At 39.4% G+C, this 19,955-nt stretch overlaps 2 protein-coding genes across 5 annotated transcripts in view; both read right to left on the bottom strand.

Annotated features, from left to right (window-relative positions):
* Positions 1–1,844: 1,844 nt before the first annotated feature.
* Positions 1,845–2,888, bottom strand: CCDC89 (coiled-coil domain containing 89; the record flags this gene model as incomplete). The annotated part of the gene is made up of 1 exon (XM_082277803.1): positions 1,845–2,888. One exon carries the CDS (start codon positions 2,886–2,888, stop codon positions 1,845–1,847), a length of 1,044 nt encoding a protein of 347 aa, XP_082133929.1.
* A 3,716-nt stretch (positions 2,889–6,604) lies between these two features.
* SYTL2 (synaptotagmin like 2) overlaps positions 6,605–19,955 on the bottom strand; it is a 57,080-nt gene continuing 43,729 nt past the window's right edge. For 3 of the 4 annotated variants that reach the window (XM_082277553.1, XM_082277555.1, XM_082277556.1), the window contains 11 exons: positions 19,744–19,797; positions 18,183–18,230; positions 16,993–17,087; positions 15,220–15,339; positions 14,030–14,199; positions 11,572–11,674; positions 10,974–11,144; positions 10,538–10,616; positions 9,507–9,606; positions 8,534–8,739; positions 6,605–7,636 (listed from right to left, as the gene is read on the bottom strand). In XM_082277553.1, the coding sequence (XP_082133679.1) occupies positions 7,491–7,636; positions 8,534–8,739; positions 9,507–9,606; positions 10,538–10,616; positions 10,974–11,144; positions 11,572–11,674; positions 14,030–14,199; positions 15,220–15,339; positions 16,993–17,087; positions 18,183–18,230; positions 19,744–19,797 (1,292 nt within the window). In that variant the 3' untranslated portion in view covers positions 6,605–7,490. The remainder of the gene's footprint in view (positions 7,637–8,533; positions 8,740–9,506; positions 9,607–10,537; positions 10,617–10,973; positions 11,145–11,571; positions 11,675–14,029; positions 14,200–15,219; positions 15,340–16,992; positions 17,088–18,182; positions 18,231–19,743; positions 19,798–19,955) is intronic. The other variant, XM_082277554.1, reaches the window with a different exon arrangement.

Genomic DNA, 19,955 nt, shown 5'->3' with positions numbered 1-19,955 from the left:
TGTTCTGTCACACAGTGAGTGGGTGTCCTCTGCCTAGATTTAGAGCGCTTAGACACCTGGTTCCAGGGTCTCTTACAGTGATCAGAGGGATACAGGTGCTCCTCATTGCCTATGGACTAATTCAAGCAGAGCAGTCAGCTCTATTCCTTCCTCAGACTAAGGGCATAGTGTGTAATGTGAGTCAGCTGGCATTTACACTGTAGCTGCCAGCATTGAGATTAACTAAATGTGCATGTGGGCTGTGCATGTCAGAGTATGGCAGTATGGTTAAAAGGTAGGAGAATGTGGTCCATAAAACACATATGTAATGACACTTGGAGGAGCCAGGATCAGAAGAAATGCTGTGGTTCATCACACAGCAGATAGCAGAGCAATACTTCTCACCTGGCTTTGCGTGGGCTCAAGGACAGTCCAGAGAAGTTCAGAAGACAAGGCTGCTGGCAGCTGCTGCTTATGTAGAGTCAGAATCACGGAATCAGAGAATGGTTTGGGTTGAAAGGGACCATAAAAATCACCTAGTTCCAACCCCCCTGCCTTGAGCAGGTAAACCTTTCACTAGACCAGGTTGCTCAGAGCCCCATCAACCTCACACTGAACACTTCCAGGGATGAGGTGCATCCACAGCTCCTCTGGGAAACCTGTGTGAGAGCCAGAAGCCACATATGGTCAAGCCAGTCCTTGAGATGAACTGGTCACTGGCCTCCAGACCTGCTGCTTACAGTCATTTCTGTAAATGAGCTCTGCAGATACCAAGTTTGGCACCGTGCTGTGGCTTGTACATGCTCAGAACCAAGAGATACTCGATCCGTTATCCAAATTCTTGAGTCATCCCAAGGCATATGCATGTGGCAAAGAACTTGGGGTACTCTGGAGGCAGCTGCCTACAGCCCAGGTGGGGAATGCTGTTTGGATCATCATGGTGGTTGTTTTATTGGGGTTTTTCTTGTTGGAGACTTAAACAGCAGGAGGTGAAACTCAGCAAAAAAATTTCCTTCTTGCCTAGGAGACAGGCAAGAGAGAGTGGAAGGTCTCTGTATCCCACAGTGCTGACAGGAAAGATTTTTCTTTTTGTCAAAAACTGCCTGACATGCACAAAATGGAAGAGTGTATCACTAATATTTCTCTGCAGAAAACAACTTAAAACAAGAAAAAAACCCTGGTGGAACATCCAGAACATCATCCTGTTCCAAATATTATTAAAATCACCCAAAAGACTTGACAATTTATTCTGAGCTGAATGGGGATATAAGTAATGCTATGGCCTTAAATAAGGTTTAAATGACTGCAGAAATCTGTAAGACTGCTAGAAAACTATAAACAGTATTTTGCTTGAGCATCAGTTGTTGTATGATACTATTGGATTACCTGTTAAGTTCCTGAATTTAGAGAATTGCAGTGACATTGCAAGGTAAGATTTCTTTCTTGGAGCCTCAGAGCCTCTTAACATGCCCAGCCTCTGTTGAACTTCAAAGTGGAATCAAATACAAAAGGCTAAGGGTTTGAGCTTGTGGCCATCTTGAAAAATAAAGTGGTTTTAACAATAAGAAAATGAAAACCTATGATTCAGCAGAGGTTAGCACTAAATAAATCAAATTCATATTTTATGTTTTCCACCCTAATCATTCATGTCACGGGTTTGACTGGTTCAATGATCCAAGTTCAGATTTAAGAGTGTATTGATTTACTTTCATGAAAGTGTAATGACAAAAAGGCTACAGAACCGTCCTTGGAGTAGGGTTTAAGCTGGCCAGGACTGTCTAAAGAAATGATGATCCCATGGAAAGGAACAAAATGCAGTGGTATGTTACCATAGAGGCACCTGTAGTGAGGGGAGCAAACTGCAGTTATGCAACAAATTGACGGAGTTTGACATTCGGAGCTCTCTCTTTGGTCAGCAAACCCATACTGTGCTTTCCGTAAGCATCGAACCACAGCAGGAGGTCATTGTATGCCTGCTTGCTGCATTCTAGCTGTCCTTGGAGCTCTCGAACCTTCAGATCTTTGTCAACTGCTGCTGCATCTTTTTTGAGGCACCTTCCTGCTCTCTTCATGGCTTCTTCCACAGTCTCTAGCTTCTCCTCCAGCTTCTGGATCACCTGTTCTTTATCTTGCAGAGCTTTGCCCCTCTCCATAGCCAGGTTCAGTAGCTGCTCTTTCTCTTCATGTGCCCTCTCCAGCTTGGTTTGCAGCTCGCTGCCCTGAGCCCTCTGCTGACTTTCTGCCTGCTCAGCCCTTGCAGCAGCTTGTTGGTTCCTCTCCTGTAGGAGTTGAAGCTGCTTCTTTAGTGAATCCACCTCCCGGGCATAGGCACCTGCTTGCTGGCTCTGAGCTTCCAGCAGCTCCTTCTCTCGCTCCTGGGCTCTGTGACTCTCATAAGCATATTTCTCCTGCAAAGAGCATAACTGCTGCGAGAGCTTCCTGGCCTGGGCAGCCAGCCGGAGCACTTCATCTTCCTTCTCCCTCACAGCCTGGCTGAAGAGTGCTTCCCTGTCTTGCCACAGGTGCCTGTTCTCCTCCCACAGCTTCATGTGCCGTTTCTTGTGTTCATTTTTGAACTGGATCATCTTTTCATGGTTTTTGGCCAGATCCATGAAGCGCTCCTCCAAATTCTGAATACGCTGGGTCTGGGTTTTAATTTTCACAGCATCCTCTGCCCTCAGTTTCTCCAGCTCCATATTGAGCTGCTCGAAGTCTCTGCAGCGTTCATGTGTGTCATCCTCTTTCTTCTTCAGCATAGAGATAAGATGATGATGATGATGCTGTTCTAGGTGTGAAAGCAGCAGTGCCTCCTCACTCCTCTCCTTAGAGCTCTCACAGAGTTCCTCCAGGCCTTTTGTCAGATCTTCCATGTCTTTGCCTGTCTCTAGATCACCTGTGGAGTTGGTCATCCCTGCTCCTGTCTCCTGAGCCATGAAGCCTGTCTCATGCAAAGACAAGACAAAATTGTATAGTGGCTGCTTCTGTTAGTGACACTCAGCATAATTAAACAGTGCCCAGTGGTTGTGTGGCCAACACTGCTGCCATAAGCTGGAAGTCCAGAGAAACTGATGTGGGTGAACAGGGCCTCCCAAAACCAATGTCAGCCAGCAGCCTCACAGGCCTGCTGCTCTCTCCCTCCTCTGGTTCAGTCAGGCAGACTGAGACTCAAGGATGCCAGACTCCGTGAGCAAAAGCAAAGAATGTGGGCTTAGTATTTATGCAAGCCTATTCAATTGCTGATGACTAGCTTTGCTAATTATTCGTTCTCAGGGCACTGCTGTTGTAGCTACAAGAACTACTATTATATTTAGGTAAAAAGCTTGTAAGTGATAAAGCTGTAAATAATTCCTTACGCAATCCTTTTCCTCCGCCTTTATTTTCTCCTACAGCTCTGTATTGTAACTGAAAATAAAACACAGAGGGTTACGTCAAACTTCTAATTGATTTACAAGATTTCTATGATAGTACATTGCTTGTTAAAAATAACTGAATAGCCTGATGCCATGCTTAGAGATTTATGAATCAAATAAAAGATCTATGCAATGTTAATAATTAGTGAATACGCTGTGATACAAAGCCTCTGTGCCTGAAGAAACAGTTCCTCATCTGAGTTTTCACACTGATCTGCTGGATTATTTTAGGCATGTAATTTTAAAAATCTGGTTCTTCATGTGAAAATAAGGAAAGCATTTATATTACATATGCAGCAAATGATTGTTAGTGCTGAATCACAAAGCATGCTACCCAGACATTTGAAAAATTAGCCTACAGCTCATCTACATGTTTTTCATTTGGATGCAGACCTGAAACAGACATGAAACAGAATGCTGATAATCAGGTTTTGTGAATTCCTGAGTTTTGACTGGAGGTAAAGATAGGATGTGGGAAGGAGCCAGCTTAAAGTAAGGATGAAAGAGAATGTACAACAAAAATGAATAAACACCTGTGGAGCATGAAGAATTTCAGAGCTGTGTAGTAGCGACTGCAGTTCAGACACCAGCTCCACCTCTGCTGTCCTGCACTCACTGCTGTTGCTACCTTAGATCCTCTGCAAATGATGGAGCAGAGGGGGAAGGACTGAAAGGTTCAGGCCATCCAGTGGAAATAAAATGAAGAGCAGGGCTTAAGAAGAGAAAACTATTTTCTTACCAGGTGTTTTCTTTCTCCTTTCTGTTTGTTGTCTCTCCTATTGTGAGGTTCTGTTTCCATAGAGGTAAGATGCTGAATCCAGTCATCCCAGAGCTCATGACCTCATCCAAGCTGGTTGGAGCCAGTCCAGCCCCACCAGGGTGGCTGAAAGAGCTGGCAATGTTTCTTAGCAAACAAACATTGCTGACACTCTCAAAAGAATGCAGATTTGGAAAAGGAAAGAGAATTTCCACAAGCTTGAAGAACTCCTCATTCTCGGCTTATGCCCTGCACATGCCAGAGGAGATCAGAATAGCAGACTCTGACCTCAGAACACGCTGAAGGTCCATGGAAAATAAAGATACACCTTGCCCTGAGCAACTTATTACTTTATTGAGCAGCTAATAAAAGTCTGGCAGATAGGATAGGGAAGGGAAAAATAAATGCAACTGGAAGAAAAAACTCAGTGCAGATTTTGCTGAATCCTCTGGAAAAGGATACAAAGGAGAAATAAGAGAGTGCTATGGGTAACAGACATGAAGCAGACAAGAGAAAGAGGGAACAGTACGCATTTCAAAATGGGTAAAATCAAAGCAATGGGAGTTGCTGCACCAGCTCAAGGTTTGCAGCCTTACTTGCAGAGATGGGAGGTTTCTGAACACAGAGCACAAAAGGAGAGCTGGGACTTTGAAGCCTGGTTTATAGCAAGTGAAAATAGTGTCATTTGGAAGATATACACACACATATACATGCATATACACACATGTACTAAAAGAAAATAAATTATGGGCTAAAGCAAAGATGAACTTTTAACATGAAGGAGAAAAGAGGAACTGTTGTGTTTCTCCAGACAAGAATGAATATACATAAAGATATCCTAGGAGTGTGGCTGCTTTGATTCTCAATTCCAGTTCACCTTTATGACAAAGCATAGCTGTTAATTTATCAAACTGTCCTTTAATGAGTAGCTAATTATGCACCTTTAAAATTTTGGTTATGGATGACTAAAGGCTTTGCCTTTGACTTGAGAGCAAAGTAACAAGTTTCTTGAAAGTTTTTGTCTTAATCAGCTTCCCAACTCACATTTCTCTATCAGCATATTATCATACTACTGAAGTTAGGAATTCTGCACACTATGAAATAAAAGGTATTAAAAACTGGGGAGGAACTTTCGTACTTAACAGACAGTTTTTGTTACTTGGTTCAGTTTCTTGATTAACCTAGATGAGTACATAGTACTCCTGTGTCATTAGTTAATCAAACTAGTTAATTACAAGTACAATGTCCAAGTAAATCTTGCATTCATGTTCAGGTAGCTTTTCAAAATTTGAGGTTTGTTCTATTACTGTAATGGTACTCAGTGTCTTTTGAGATACCAAAAAAATTCTGTGTAGTCTCTACGAGGGTTAAAATAATAGCAAGATACAGAATGTGTTCTCCTTGATGAGAAGACAAGGAGATTGCCACTGTCACAAACCAAATACTTTATTTTTTTGAAAGCAGTGAAGTTTAAGTATTAAAATTTTGTAGAGAACACAGCATATTACAGGACACTTGCCTGCGAATCTGGAGCCTTAAGAACCCATCCCTAAAATTGAACCCAAAGCTGTTTTGACTTAGCAATATATTTGAGCAATATATTCACAGGAGATATGATTGCAACAAAAACATTTATCCTGGGAAACTGTTGGTCATGTTCACAGCAACCTATGTTTTCAGGTGAAAAATTAATTCCTATAGGGAGTGAATACAAATAAATTAGGTGCCTCTTCTTTTTCAGAATCACCATCCTTTCAGCAGTGGCGCTTCAAGAATGTAGAATCAAAGCAGCAGCTGTACCATTTTGGTAAAAATACATTGTTCTGAAGTGTCATGTGCACATGTTCCCTAGTCAAAAAGTGTTTTGTATATGTCTGGCAAAGTGGAAGATGTAACAGTTACCGATCTCATACGAAACACTTGAAGCAGTAAGATATCAAAGACTGGCAAACTGCTTTTGACATTTGTAAACTCCACAGATGGACTGGTAGATGAGAGAGAAAGTGGGTTCCCTGGCAGGTTGAATAGCATCTTTCCTTTTTTTTCCATTCATAGTGTATAATAAAATACCAAGTAGCATTTAAATTTCTATGATTAAATCAAGGAATTGAGTTGGAGCTGTGAAGAGCTCCCTTCTCCCCTCTACTCTAACTGAAGTGAAAGATTCCACCAGCTTTTAGACTTAACTGGAGTAAATAAGTGTTCACTTACTTTCAAAAATGTTTTCTGTCTGCATTTTGTTACATTGCATGCTGAATGGTTAACGTAAGCCACTGGCATTTAATAAACATAGAATTCCTATTTAGTTTTAATAGGCTGCTTTTATTTTAAAAAAAACCAAAAGGAACATATTTTGAATTTTATGTATTTATCTACTGGTAGCATGCATTTCTACAAGTTTCAAACTCCAGTTTTATTTCCTATGGCTCTAAACTAAGCCAAGCCCACCACAGTCCCATCAGACTCCTAACGGTGGCGCTGAAGCACAGGTAAGTTGACTTCTTGCAAAAAAAACCCCAAGCTAATGGATACGGGTACAAACAAATGCACTTTGGAGAATAAATACCCAAAATACTTGTCATCACTAAAATTGGCACATTTAGATCATTTAGAGTAGCACTAGAATAAAAAAAAGTTTCATCTTTACATCTTCAGCACTTAAAACGAAGTATTGTGTGCTAGCAAGATGATGAACACAAATATAAAGCAAACCCTGATTTTTTACAGTACGTTGGAACTAAGTCCTCTGCACCTTGTAGAATAGGACATCGGCAGTGCCACTTCATATCATGCAACTTTCATGTCCTAGAAATGTACAATTGCAACTAGAGGAACTTTCAAAACACTAAATTCTTCATGCCCATATTCCGTGCTGGTGAGATCTAACATGGCATAATGAGGATACAAACACATACTAACGAGCTTTAACACTAATGTTGCTGTCTTATCAGTAAGCCTTCATGAACAATTCTAGCAATGCGCGGAAACAGTTGATTTGTTCTTATAGTTCTGCTGGTTATTTGTATCATTTAAGGGATCAGCAATGCTTCAGTTAGACAACACTGTCATCCAGATATCACAGCTACCTCTGAGTTCTGTAAGCACCTTCTTTCTTGAAGTTGTTTTCAGTCACTAAGAAATTTTAAAGTCCCTTGAATTTACATAATGATCTGCAAGCAGATGTTTAATTTGAAATACAAAGTGACATTTGACAGCAGAAATCTAGAAGAGTAACAGAGAAGAAACTGTCAAAAAGCTACTGTGTCCCTCTTCCAAGTTCCACCCCCACACTTTCAGTTTCATTCCCAAGGTTTCTTTTTGACGCTAACAATTAAAAAGCTCCCCTATTTTGTCAATTTTGCAACCATAAGCATCCTGAGAGGTAGTGTATCTTCTATCCAGGTGTTTGGAGAGTTCATCATCTTCTCCCAAAGGGCAGTTTCATCTGAAGTAGAATCCATCCAGTCTACTCTTGTTCCATAGCTTTTGCCTAGAAAAATATCAGTTTTAAGAGAAAAATTATTTAATATGCTGCAGAGTTAAGCACAGACAATCAAATTTGCCTGCTCTGTCAAATACAATTAACAACATTTTCACACAAATTTCATCATATTTCTCCAGACTTTTTCCTTTTTGTCCTTGGGCTTTTTGCCACAATCCCAAGGAAAAGGATGTCAATTGCCCATACATCTCAGAAGGTTTAACAATAAAACAGGGTACTGATTTTGCACTGAAATGCAAATTGAGATTCACTGTTCTAATTTGTAACTTAAGTTATTCTGGTGAACCATGCAAGAAGTTAATTTGTGAAAAATAATTTTTACATTGTATTTCCTGAGACGACTCCAAACACATCCTCCCCTCAGATCAGAGAGCAGAATGAAAGGGACAAATAGAAGAATTGTATGTTTTTCCTGTTATTATATCTGCACACCTTATAGTGCCCTTATGCTAAAAACTTGTTTGCATTTATAATTTTTCCTATTCAATATCTTCAAATCTTATCCTGCATTCCTGATCTATCCTTTTATTTTCACCCTCTGCTGTATTTTTTTGAATGAGTAAGTTTGTAAAACATTATCAGATTTCAAATGCAGGAATAGCATATTCTTGTATTTGAAACAGTACCAGGTACAATGTATGGCCAGGCAAAGATTTATTTCTAATATTTCTTCTTTTCAGCCATCCTAACCCTCCTAGCACTATTATTATTTACATCTCCGGATCTGTTCTGAAGAATAGGTGCCTTACTGAGTGAAACACTTCAGTAAACAGAAAAGAAAGACTTGAAAGAGAAGAGAAGAAATGGAAAAGGGCAGGGGAAAAAAAAAAAAAGAAAGAAAGATTACTTTGTAAATTAAGTATTAGTGTGGTAATTGTCCAGTACCTGTTCCAAGGCCTATCCGGATGCCTCCCAAAAAGTGGTTTGCTAGTTTGTTGTGATCCCAGACTGTGAGTTCTATGCAGGCTTCTTTTAAATCTTCTGGTCTAAAGCCATCGTAGACCATGGTGTGGTTGAATACTGGGTTTGTAGTTTTTGCAACTGTCCTTGTTTTCTGGCGACTTTTTCTGCTGGTGTCTGGAAGAATGGTACTTCAGAGAGAAAAGCACTGTTAGTTTGCACTTACACAGCACAGCCTGCATTAAACCCACTGAAAAGGCAAAAGCTCCTGATTAACACAGTGCTTTGTATATTAAAATATGACTGAAGATAAGGTGCTTTACAGAGATGGGGTGAAGGGTCATATTCTCAGCCCCTTACAGGAAATACTGGCAGCAGGTATCCACCCTTACGCTTCAGAGGATGGAAGGGCAAGCCAGGTGGGGAAGAGGCACAAGTGAGTTTATTTGCTGTGCTATCACTGATGACACTGAAACATTTTGTTGCTGCCAGAGATCTCCCCAGCCATCTTGTTATTCTTATCTCTTCACATTTTTAGTCTGTAGATGGAAAGGAAGGGGGAAGAAATACAACTATGTATTCACAGTATTCAAATATTTCACTCTTCTGTCTCCTCCCAAAATGTGCTAAGCTAAACCATGTTCTCACACAAACATGCTTTGCTTAAATGTGAATAAAAGCCAGAACAGTTTGACTAGTCCTTCCACCAAATGACTGAGAGACAAAACCAAAGTGTAGTAATGACACAGGAAACTCTCCCAGTAAGTTTTACTTGGTGGTACATACTTAGCATCTGGAAGTTGTCAACTATGCAGGATAATTTGCACTACAATAAAGGAGAATCAGAAAACAATTCAGTGTTCTTTTAATATGAATGTAGAAAAAGAAGATACAATTAGAAAGCACAATGGTGCATTATTAGGCCTCCATGTTTGATGACTTCAACCACAATTCTTACCACTTAATAAAGGAGTTGAGCCTATTGCCTCTCAGAAGAGGGAGGTTATGGCATTCCTTCACCCAGATGTGGACCTCACCAGTAGATAGAGTCTTCCTTCCTGTAAAAATAAAACATCTGCTTAAGCAGATGCCTTTTAAAGGTATTTTCTCTGATGCAACAGTTCTTGCCCATTTGTGGAGGTGATATTCAGCCTAGACTTGTTATCTCACATCTTAATTCAACATTGCTCTCTGTACTCTGGAAGTTGAAATCTTCATCCCATCAAAGTACTGCAAGATCACATCATGTCTGCATTTCTACAGTGGCCTTTCTTCTGTTACAACTAAGCGAACACATGCTACTGGTCTTCTCTTCCCAGGACTCCTAGATAAACAGATCCGCTTGTCATCAGCCTACGTGATGTTAGCATTTATTGTTGCTTGTACTTTCAAAGAAGCTCCTTTATGCTCTTAGTATATTTGATTCTTACTGACTGACTGACTGTCTGGATTAAAGACCTGACCTGGCTTCTCTCTCAGATTGGTCCATTATCTGTTGCCAGACAAGATTAAACCAAACTGATCAGACTGCTATAAATTTTGGCATTCTAAATACTTGCTGCTACTTCCTACATCCAGTATTGCTTGAAATTCAGTGTGTTGTCATTGTTTAGCACACCACAGCACCTACCTAATGATTTATAATCTCTAAAACTATTGAGAAAACAGAATTTTGTTACACATACAGATTGTATTACAAATCTTAGATTGTAACAATGAGGTAATTTCTTCATCAGTAACATTAAAAACAAAAAAAATATCTCAAAATGATCTTTGGGGTTCTTAACTGTATTCACAACCAGGGTGACTTAATAATTTAGAAAGAAAACAGAAAATCTACTTTTATGTTGAAAGAAGCTGTCTGAAGTGAATGAAAAACATTAAACAAGGGGGGTTTTTTAATTAAAAAAAAACAACCAAAACAAACAAAAAACTCCCCACACAAAACCCCCAAAGGCTTGACAAACCCAAGAAAGCAGCAATGTTTACCTCCAATTGGATGTGGGACATACTGGAGGGCTAGTTTCATCTCCCCTCTGTTTTCTAGTTTAAGAGTTATTGCTGAAGTCTGAAATGAAAAAAGAAATTAAACCAAACATCTGATATTAAAGTGGTGCTGCACTTGCTCCCTATTTTCAGAAGGTTTACTCCATATTTGGTTAACAAGTGCCTTCAGATTTCTGTTGCAGCAATATGACATAATGAGAAATACCTTGAAGTTCCTACTCCTTAGACTGTGAGAAAGTTTTTCCTGCTGTACTAGCTAGCTAGACCAAAAGGCATCTCAGAACTGTATTTCTGTTTTCCAGTGCATAAGTATTTATGATTATAATCAGCACAAAACTCACAGAACACACAAGACCAAGCCTAAATAATGTCTTGGTTTTGCACTTACACAGCAGAAAATGAAAAACAGCCAACCTACCCTTGGCTTGAGAGGAAACCAGTTGATCTGCTTATTGGATGGATCATTCCAATCCCAAGCTCCTAAATCCAACTCCACTTCACCAAGGAAGCTATTCCTCCCAAAGGTATCATTGTGCCAGACAGAGATATTGAGGCTTTGATTCTTTAGGAGATCCTTCTCAATTTTATACTGCCAGGAAGAAGTAAGAAAAAAAAAAATTAAAACAAGCTGAATTTTTACCAGTGCAGTGTCTGAAAGTGATAAGATTAGAAAAAAAGTGTCTGGGTAATTTATACATCCATAACTGCCCACTTCGGCATTTCAGAAAGCAAACAAACAAACCACAATAAACCCCAGCTGTTTACTTTTTACTTCTGTCATTTAAGCTCATACATGGCTTGTGTTTGTTTACAAGAAGTATAGAACAACCAGTGATTTCAATCCAGAGATCACCAGAGAGTTAACCTATCACTGGAAGGACTTAGCCAGTTCTGCAGAGCAATCCCTCTCATGCTAATGTCTCTTTTGAGTGCAATCTAGACCTGAGCCTAAAAGTTGAGGCTCCTCACACATCACACATACAGTATATTATATCTAGTAATAGTTTGATAAATACCCGCAGTATTTCATTATAGATTGGATTAAAAGTTTTCTTTTTGACAGAGGTCTTCCGTTTGCCCAGTCTGTATTTTTCTGGAAGCAGGTAGGTCTTTACATACCTAAAATTTAGACAGGGTTGTTAGAAGAGTTAAACCAAAAACCAAAAAAATCCAGACCCTCTCCAACTTCATGTTCCTAAAAACAAAAATATTTCTTACAAAGTAAAAGAAATGCACTTAGGTACACGTTTGCTATTCAGCTTATATATTTAAGAAATAGAACAGCAGTGGTGATGTGTAATATCATCACTTTCTTATAATATCCTTCTCCAGGGGAAAGTCTGTTGAAATGTCTCCTTGGCACATAAAAATACAGAATATATAACTGTAGCAGGATCAAATATCATATTTATAGGTGCTGATCCTACTGAAAACATACCAAAGCAGCATTTACCATCTGAAAAGTGGCATTTTAAAGGAGAATTTAATATTCTTAAAGGTTTGAATTTCCTATGTTAATATATATACACCAATTTATAATGGCAATTCTATATTCAATTGTGGATACAAAAATGCTGTTATCAAGAAATTTTCCTTCTTCTTCTAAACCGTGGGATACTTTTCTCTCTCACAAAGGTATTTGCAGAGTTCTGTAAACTCAGAACACCTGCGACCTTGTGGAACTATGTTTATGGTACAGTAGAAAAATATTTTGACAATGGATGTTTTAGGATTTTAGCCAATCACACCCAAGGGGTGGCTGATCCTTTGTCCAATTAGACTATGAAGAAAAAGTCTATAAAAGAGTTTGTAAAATAAGTAAATCAATCAATCTTGCTGCACAGTTCCTGCCTGCTGGATCTTCTGTCCTCCTCCCTACGGCTGTGGGACATGGTAATATCGACAGTGGAAATATTCAATCAGAGTATGTTATGGGTTAGCAAAGCATAGTCTCGGAAGGGATGTCCTTGCAAAGGGGTGCGTACAGCTCCCTCTGTGACCTAACATAACCTATCAGCTGGCCAGTTTGAATATGGACAAGTTTTTAAGGCACTTAAAATTTTGATCACCTCTCTGATCCACACTTAAGAATAGATAAACCCGGGGTAGAGCTCTCTCTCGTTTCCGGTGCTGGGACAGGTGGCTGCGGGGCCCGAGCAGGGGCTAGCAGGCCTGGCCCAGGCCCTGCTCGGGCCGGGCCACAGCCATCCTGGAGCCGATGGGCCCTGCTCCACCTGTGGAACCCCCCCACAGCAGGGCTGTGGGCAGCCGGAGCAGCCCAGCTCCCCCTCTCCAGTGCGGCCAAGATTCAGCCGAAAGCTGCACCGCTGTCCAGCAAAGATCATGTGACCAACAGTGATAAGCGACATTCCAGCTGCAAGGCCTAGGTGAGATTAACCCTTTCAGTGTTCTGAAGAGCTGAAAACCTGGGGGAGAAGAAAGAGAAGATGCTTAAAGCTGAAAATCTGTTGTAAAGCTATGGTGGTGATGGACTATGATGTATCAGAGTACCCATTGTAATTTCATGAAGGCATGGGGAGGTGGAGCGTTCAACTTGTACTTGTGAGCAAAAGCACCTGCGCTGAGATAGGCAGATGCTGAAGCAGCTGTAATTTGATGAGAAGTTTGAACAGGGAGAGATGGAAGCGATGAGGACTTTTGCTCCAAATGGAAAAGGAGAAAACCTCAGTACCTAGAGATGCTCCCAGAGACAGTCCTAGAGATGAAGGTGAGGAGGACCCTTTGCTCCCAGGGAAGGAGAAGGGCCTCTGTTCTTAGACATGAAATGCTCCCAGAGATGGGTGAAGAGAACTTCTGCTTCTGAACGGCTCAACCTTAAAATTGCACCCCAGTAATTCAACAGTGGACCCTCGAAAGCAGTTGTGGGAAAAGCTGCAAGTCGGGGGAAGGGACTCTGACATGATGCGAGCAGAGAACCAACGCGGGCGGCTGTCTCGTTGTGATAATTCCTCTATAGCATGAGCAAGAGAGACTCCTCTTCCTACATGGACTGAACAAGGTTATTCTGGAAGTGATAAACAGACTGAACATCTCAAGGGTTGTCTTTTTACATTGTCAGTGGGAGAAGGGAGAAAGGTGGGGGGAGGAGAAGAGTTCTGAAGGTGTGGTATGATTTTTTTTCTCTTTTCTTTTTCCTTATTTTAGGTCTATTAATAAACTTCTTTATATTCTTTTAAGTTTGGTGCCTGCTTTGCTTTCCTCCTAATTCTTATCTCACAGAAGGTAAATAGTAATGAGTATTTTGGACCAAACCACTACACTAAATTGGTGTTTCCTCCCAGTTACAAAGTAACAAAGAACCTGCTACAGAGTAAAAAAAACCACAAAGTACAATACAGCCACCTTATTTATTTCTTGGGTGGTTTACTCCAGCAGCTTAGAGACCCAGCAGTTTTCGTTTCCACGTTAAAAGAAAAACTTCCATTAGAAAATAAATACATTCTTTGTACTTACGGGTCTGAACGCTGTCGCTTAACATCTGCTACCGCCAGGTCTTTACACTGACAAATAAAAATGTGGAGCTCGTTCAGCTGTTCTACATAATCAATGGCAAACTGAATGTTCCCCTTCACATCAACATTGCCAAAGTCTGCACTATAGATGCTCATTAGGCTGCCGCTCACCTGCATCATACAAGAGGAGAAATATTTTCCAGACATTGCATTTCACCACATACTTCAAGATTGGAGTAGAGGTTGTGCTCAGGATTCAACTAGTAAAGAAATCAACTGTGTTTCTTTAGATATAATAATACAATGTAATGGACACTATCTTACAAGCTTCTCAGCAAGCAGATTAATGAAAGAAAGATAATTGGAAATCAAAGATGTTAGGTCAAGTTTCTTACAAAAAACTTTGAATGGTTTTACTGCATTGAGATAGAAGAAATTGAATTATAGGATGCTGTAGGTGTGAAGATTGCCTGTGCTCAGATCCTTGAAATATTACTTCTACATCTCCTCAGCTGATCTTCCTTGCAGAATGCAGAGCCTAAGAGTTTAGGACAACAGACCTTCTCAAATAACTAACAAAAAGATTAGTAGATAAAGTCTATATGGCTGAATTATATACCTAAATATGTAACTAAATAAAACACTAAAAATTAAATACTACATACAGAGAAGAAGAAAGATGTGTATATATATATATATAGATAGATAGATATTTTATTTGGACATCTTTACCCAAAATTCTGTTTTTCTTAATCAAAGTCCACATAAACCAATGACTTTTGGTTAGCTAGTTGACTGACTCAACTGCATGCCTGATATACCAATTACATCTCCTGCTTTCACTTATCTTTCTCCCCTTTCTCCATTTCTAAATGCTTGTTCTGTATGAATTATTCTTCATATTCATCTACAAGTGTAAGCTCTTAGGGTAAAATCCATCTCTTTGTTCATAGCCCTGAACAAGCTCCAGTATATTACTAGAAAAAAAATTTGAAATCTACTTAATTTTACTTTATTTCCTTCAGGCAATTCCATGCAAGGTATTACATTATGTTCATATAACAGAAATGGAAAGAAGGAGATAGAGATAGCAAGGGAAGAAAGATAAGAGGAATGAGAAGAGAGCCAAAACAATATCGGAGAAATTAGCAAAAGCAGAGTGCCATTAAAATAATGCTTTGGTTTACATACAGAGGATAAGGAGGCCATGCCAGAAGAGCTGCTAAGATTGGTTAGAGAGCTGGGACTCTTCTTGATTCTGCCAAAGGAATAACTGCTTTCTGATGCTGTATCTGTCTCTCTGTCATCACTCTACAAAAACATCACAGAAAGAAAGTCTATGTACGTTCTTTTTAGTCACAAGGAAAATTTTAATAAAACAAAACCAAACAAACAGAATTTTAATGCAGATTGAGACTCAGTGGAAGCCTGAATTTAAATTCCCTTGTAGTGCAACATGAATAATATTTCTTGAATTAGGTCATGCATTTAAAGTTGAAAGGGAGTTTTTCTGATGAGCAGCCTACACTGATGATTTTTTTAAGCAGCAATGCAACTAGCTTTGGGGGTTTGTTTGTTTTATATCTCAAATAGCAATGAAAAATTACAAAGTTAAGTTTATTAGGACAATTAAACTCAACTTCTCTGTGTCACTGTCTCATGCATAATGTATACAATTGATAATGCTCAGTTCTTTTACTAGTCTTTTCTGTTATATAGTAAATGCTGTCAGTTCTGTGCCTCTGTCTTAAGGGCAGCTGGCTGGAAGGTAACATTCATAGAACAGCACTGGGTACAGTGAATGGTTTTTGCAAAGTCTTTCTTGTAAGAGGGCAAGCAGGGCTTTGCTTTTCCATGAGGGAATTGCAGGTTTTGTTTCCTTGGTCATTATCAGGTTATGTACTCACAACCCCATTCTATCTCAATGCTGTCTCTGCACTAAAGAATTGATTCCCTTCCCGCATGTGCCTTGCTATGCAAGCTGTTACAGACAACTTCATCTTCCTATTGTATTCCACCCAGGAACAATTTACAAGGTCTCCCTGCTCCTTTAAACAGTTTTGAACTGATGCCATAGATCTTCTAATAGCAGATACAAGATTAGTAAACAACAATTTCCACACACATTAAGAAAATAATTATTTCTAGAAATAAACATTTAGCATATAAAGACTTTTTCAAATTGCTTATAAAATCTTGTTATGTCTATACCGTTAAGTAAAAGCAGACCAGGATTGTTCTTCAGTTCAGAGGTCAATGGTAAGGAGTGAATAATGTCCAGCCTACCTAGGGCAAGGCTTCTTGAGAGAAAATTGTTATGGATAGTGCTATTTGGGACTGCACAAAATAAATCCAGGGAGTGAAGTAACAGTTAAGCAGTGTGGATAATCAGTCCAGTTACATGGACCCTTTGAAAGACAGAAAAATTCTAAGTCCTCCTACAGGGCAAGGATATATGGTGATTAGACAAGGGGGAATTGGCTTTAAAGTAACTGATGATAGGTTTAGATAAGATATTAGGAAGAAATTTTTCACTGTAAGGGTGGTGAAGCACTGGCACAGGTTGCCAAGAGAAGTTGCGGCTGACCCATCCCTAGAAGTGTTCAAGGCCAGGCTGGATGGAGTCCTGAGCAACCTGGTCTAGTGAGAAGTGTCCCTGCCCATGGCAGGGGGTTGGAACTGGATGATCTTTAAGGTCCCTTCCAAACAAAACCATTCTATGATTCTGTGATAGAGAATCATAGATATCATAGGCCAGACAGTTCAAATTGCTTATCAATTTCAAACTTGAGCACCATTTTAGGAGATTTGAACGTGGCCTCAGAGCTTATTCCAAGGTTCACATCACAATGATGACAATAACAATAATCAGGCACGGCATGTAGTTGGGAATTCTGAAATTTTACTTGCACGGAGTTAATGGTCGGGTACCTGAAACTGTAACATTCCAGAGATGCAGCTTACCTCTTCCTGTAGGAATGATGGTACTGACTTGCTCAGTCCTTTGAGTTTTTCAGGATTGGAAAACAGTTTATCAGGCTGTGAAGGCACTGTGGAAACTGAAAAGCAGTAATTCAAAAGGCTTCAAAAACACGTTTGTACATCGGAACAGTGAGACTCCGTAACAGGACACAGTTAGAAACAAACCACTTTGGATGAAATACATGCACATGCACAACCAGCTTTGATGCAAGGGGGTTTTTCCCCCCACAGGACTCAGAGAAGCTATCATTGGGAAGAATAATCTACTTTGGCATCCTCTATAACAGTGACCAACAAACTTTGACAGGACCAGAAATGTTGCTTGACATGAGGTAGCCTGGGTGCTACAGCAAATTCTGATCAAAAGAGATGAAGAAAACATTGCAGATTACCTTCTAGATTTTCTTCCTAGAAAAAGGATAAGGACACATGTGCACTAACCATATCATCACTGACATTAGAATCATCATAAGATTCCTAGTAAGAAGTCAGCAGAGAAGGCAAACTCTGTTCTTTTATTTACTCAGTCTATTTAACTGCAATAGGCAAATTTGTGTAAATCAAGCAAATTCTAGACCTGACCAAGGAAGTTGCAAGTATTCTTACTTAATTACAAGATGCCTATCTTATTAATGATGCACTTATTTGCACTCTGTCTCTTCCATATTTGCATACCTCTACTGCAGTTCACTTCTGTGCTCTTTCACTATACAAAACTTAACTGCACAAGCTAGGCTTGCAAAAAATCCCGTTTGCAGTAAGCTCATGACCCTCAGAATTTTTCATGCTCTAACCCCACTTACATTTAATGATACACAAAGATGAGCTGGATACACATTGTGTGATGCATCAATATCATGGGACAGAAAATTATTCGGCAACAAACAGCCAGCTACAGGAGCACGCATTTATTGCGCAAAATGAAACACTGCGCACAATGAGATTGTTTGCAAGGCGAGTGAAACTTTTGCAAAGCTTTTGATGTCAAGACTCAACTAGTGCTCAACAGATCAGTTATTGTCAGTATGCAATTAGATGCAGTTGCCCCACTGAGTATCTAGTCCAGATGTGTAACTTGTTAGTTGTTAAATGAAAAAGTATTGTTCATGTATTAGTTCAGACATCAGAGGAAAAGTCTCTCCAGTATCTGCTGGAAGAATCCTATTACTCACTTCCTGCTGCATTTTCAGTCCTCTCTTGATGCTGATCAGGTTTCGGACCTGCTCAGTGCAGTATTAACAGTCATTCAGCAGCACAATTTTGCAAGGTTATAAATAGCAAGAATATACTTTATCTGTGGGATTTTTTTCTGATTTGTTTTCGTCTGGTTGGTTTTTTACTTCCCCAGACCCCATGAACTTTGTGGGGTTTTTTCCTTCCAATAGTTAGTAGTGGTTTAGGTATTATGCCTGTATGGGCATTTGGTCTGTTTGATTTTGGTGCATCATGAAGCCTTTCTGTTTATGCAAATATAAATTCAGAACTAGGGACATGGCTCAGTAGTGAACTTGCCCATGCTGGGTTAATGGTTGGATTTGATGATCCTAAAGGTTTTCTCCAACCTAAACTATTCTATGATTCTCTTTCTGTGTTTTGCATTACTGTTCTCCTTTGAGGAGCTGTATCATGACAAATATGAGTGTAATATAAGTGTACAAGCTAAAAAATCAGTTTTTTCGCTGTTCTAAAGGAACAGTCTTTTCAAGAGAACTTGCCTTATTCTTCCTGTACAGCTATCAATTTGGCTGTGTGTCATTTTTTCATAACTTCAATCTTAATACATTTAACTCAAATTTCCCCCTACTATTTTCAGGTTAATCTCTACACATTCATACTGAATGACAAACAGGCTTTCAGTAGGGGTCTCCACTTGTGAGCAGAGTGCATGATGGTGCTTAAGTTTTGTCACTTTACCGGGTCTTGTATGTATCCTAATATGCTATGATTATCCTGTTGATACTATGGGCCACTGGCATGCAAAATGCTTTAAAGCATCTAAATCATGAAATAAAAAATGGCAACTATTCTTTTAAGACTGTAGCACTCCTGTGCAGTAAATAAAGAATTGTGTGCTATATTCCATCACACTTGGCATTATTTGATGGTTTTCAATTCTGTTTATTTTGACACATTCTTGGAGCAGGTTTGCTTTTTATTTTTCTTAGATTTGGAATTTCTAAAGGTGTATAGAAAAATTTGACAGTAAGGCATCTGTAATACACTAATGGACTGAGGATATCGGCACTAGCTGATCTAGAAGTTCATCTATTGCTTAGAATAATGCTACTTTATAGGACTAAGGCAGGGATCTTAAGAGAGGTTCCTTTTCAACTGAGGTATTCTGAAGGGTGTTTTGCACTAGCAAAAGTCATCTTGCATCTTACAATGCAACAGATAAACAGACAAATTCAATATTTACTTAGGCCACTTTCTTTCAACTAAGCTTGTGTTCAAAGCTCCCTATGATTTCAGTAACCCATAGGCTGAATGACTGAAGGCCAAGAAAATACACTGATAAATGGCACAGTTTCTACAGGTACAGGAGGACATAAATAGATTCCTTAAGAATAAACCCCACAATGGAATTCTACAAAAGTTTTCCAGCCATGCTGAGGTTAACCAAATCTAAAACATAATGTAATTCTTGGTTTAAAAAGAAAAAATAATCTTCACTAGCAAACAGAGGCCATTGAAAAAGCAACAAACTTCCATGCAGGCACAAAAGATATTTACCATCTTCAGCACTAAGAATTAATTCTTCCTTTGGTTTATTTATTTTTTCTTTATCTGTGCAGGAAAAAATAACACAGTTAGAAACTTTGTTACTCAGAAAAAAATGGATGGCAGTGATAATGACAGAATTAAGAGGACCAAAACCACAAACAAACCAGCAGAGCCATGGGAATGGTTAAATTCAAGAGACACTTTTACTTCACACACTGCCT

Source organism: Coloeus monedula, assembly GCF_965178545.1.
Source record: "Coloeus monedula genome assembly, chromosome: 3".
Classification (NCBI taxonomy): domain Eukaryota; kingdom Metazoa; phylum Chordata; class Aves; order Passeriformes; family Corvidae; genus Coloeus; species Coloeus monedula.
This window is presented reverse-complemented; position numbering and strand designations above follow the sequence as displayed.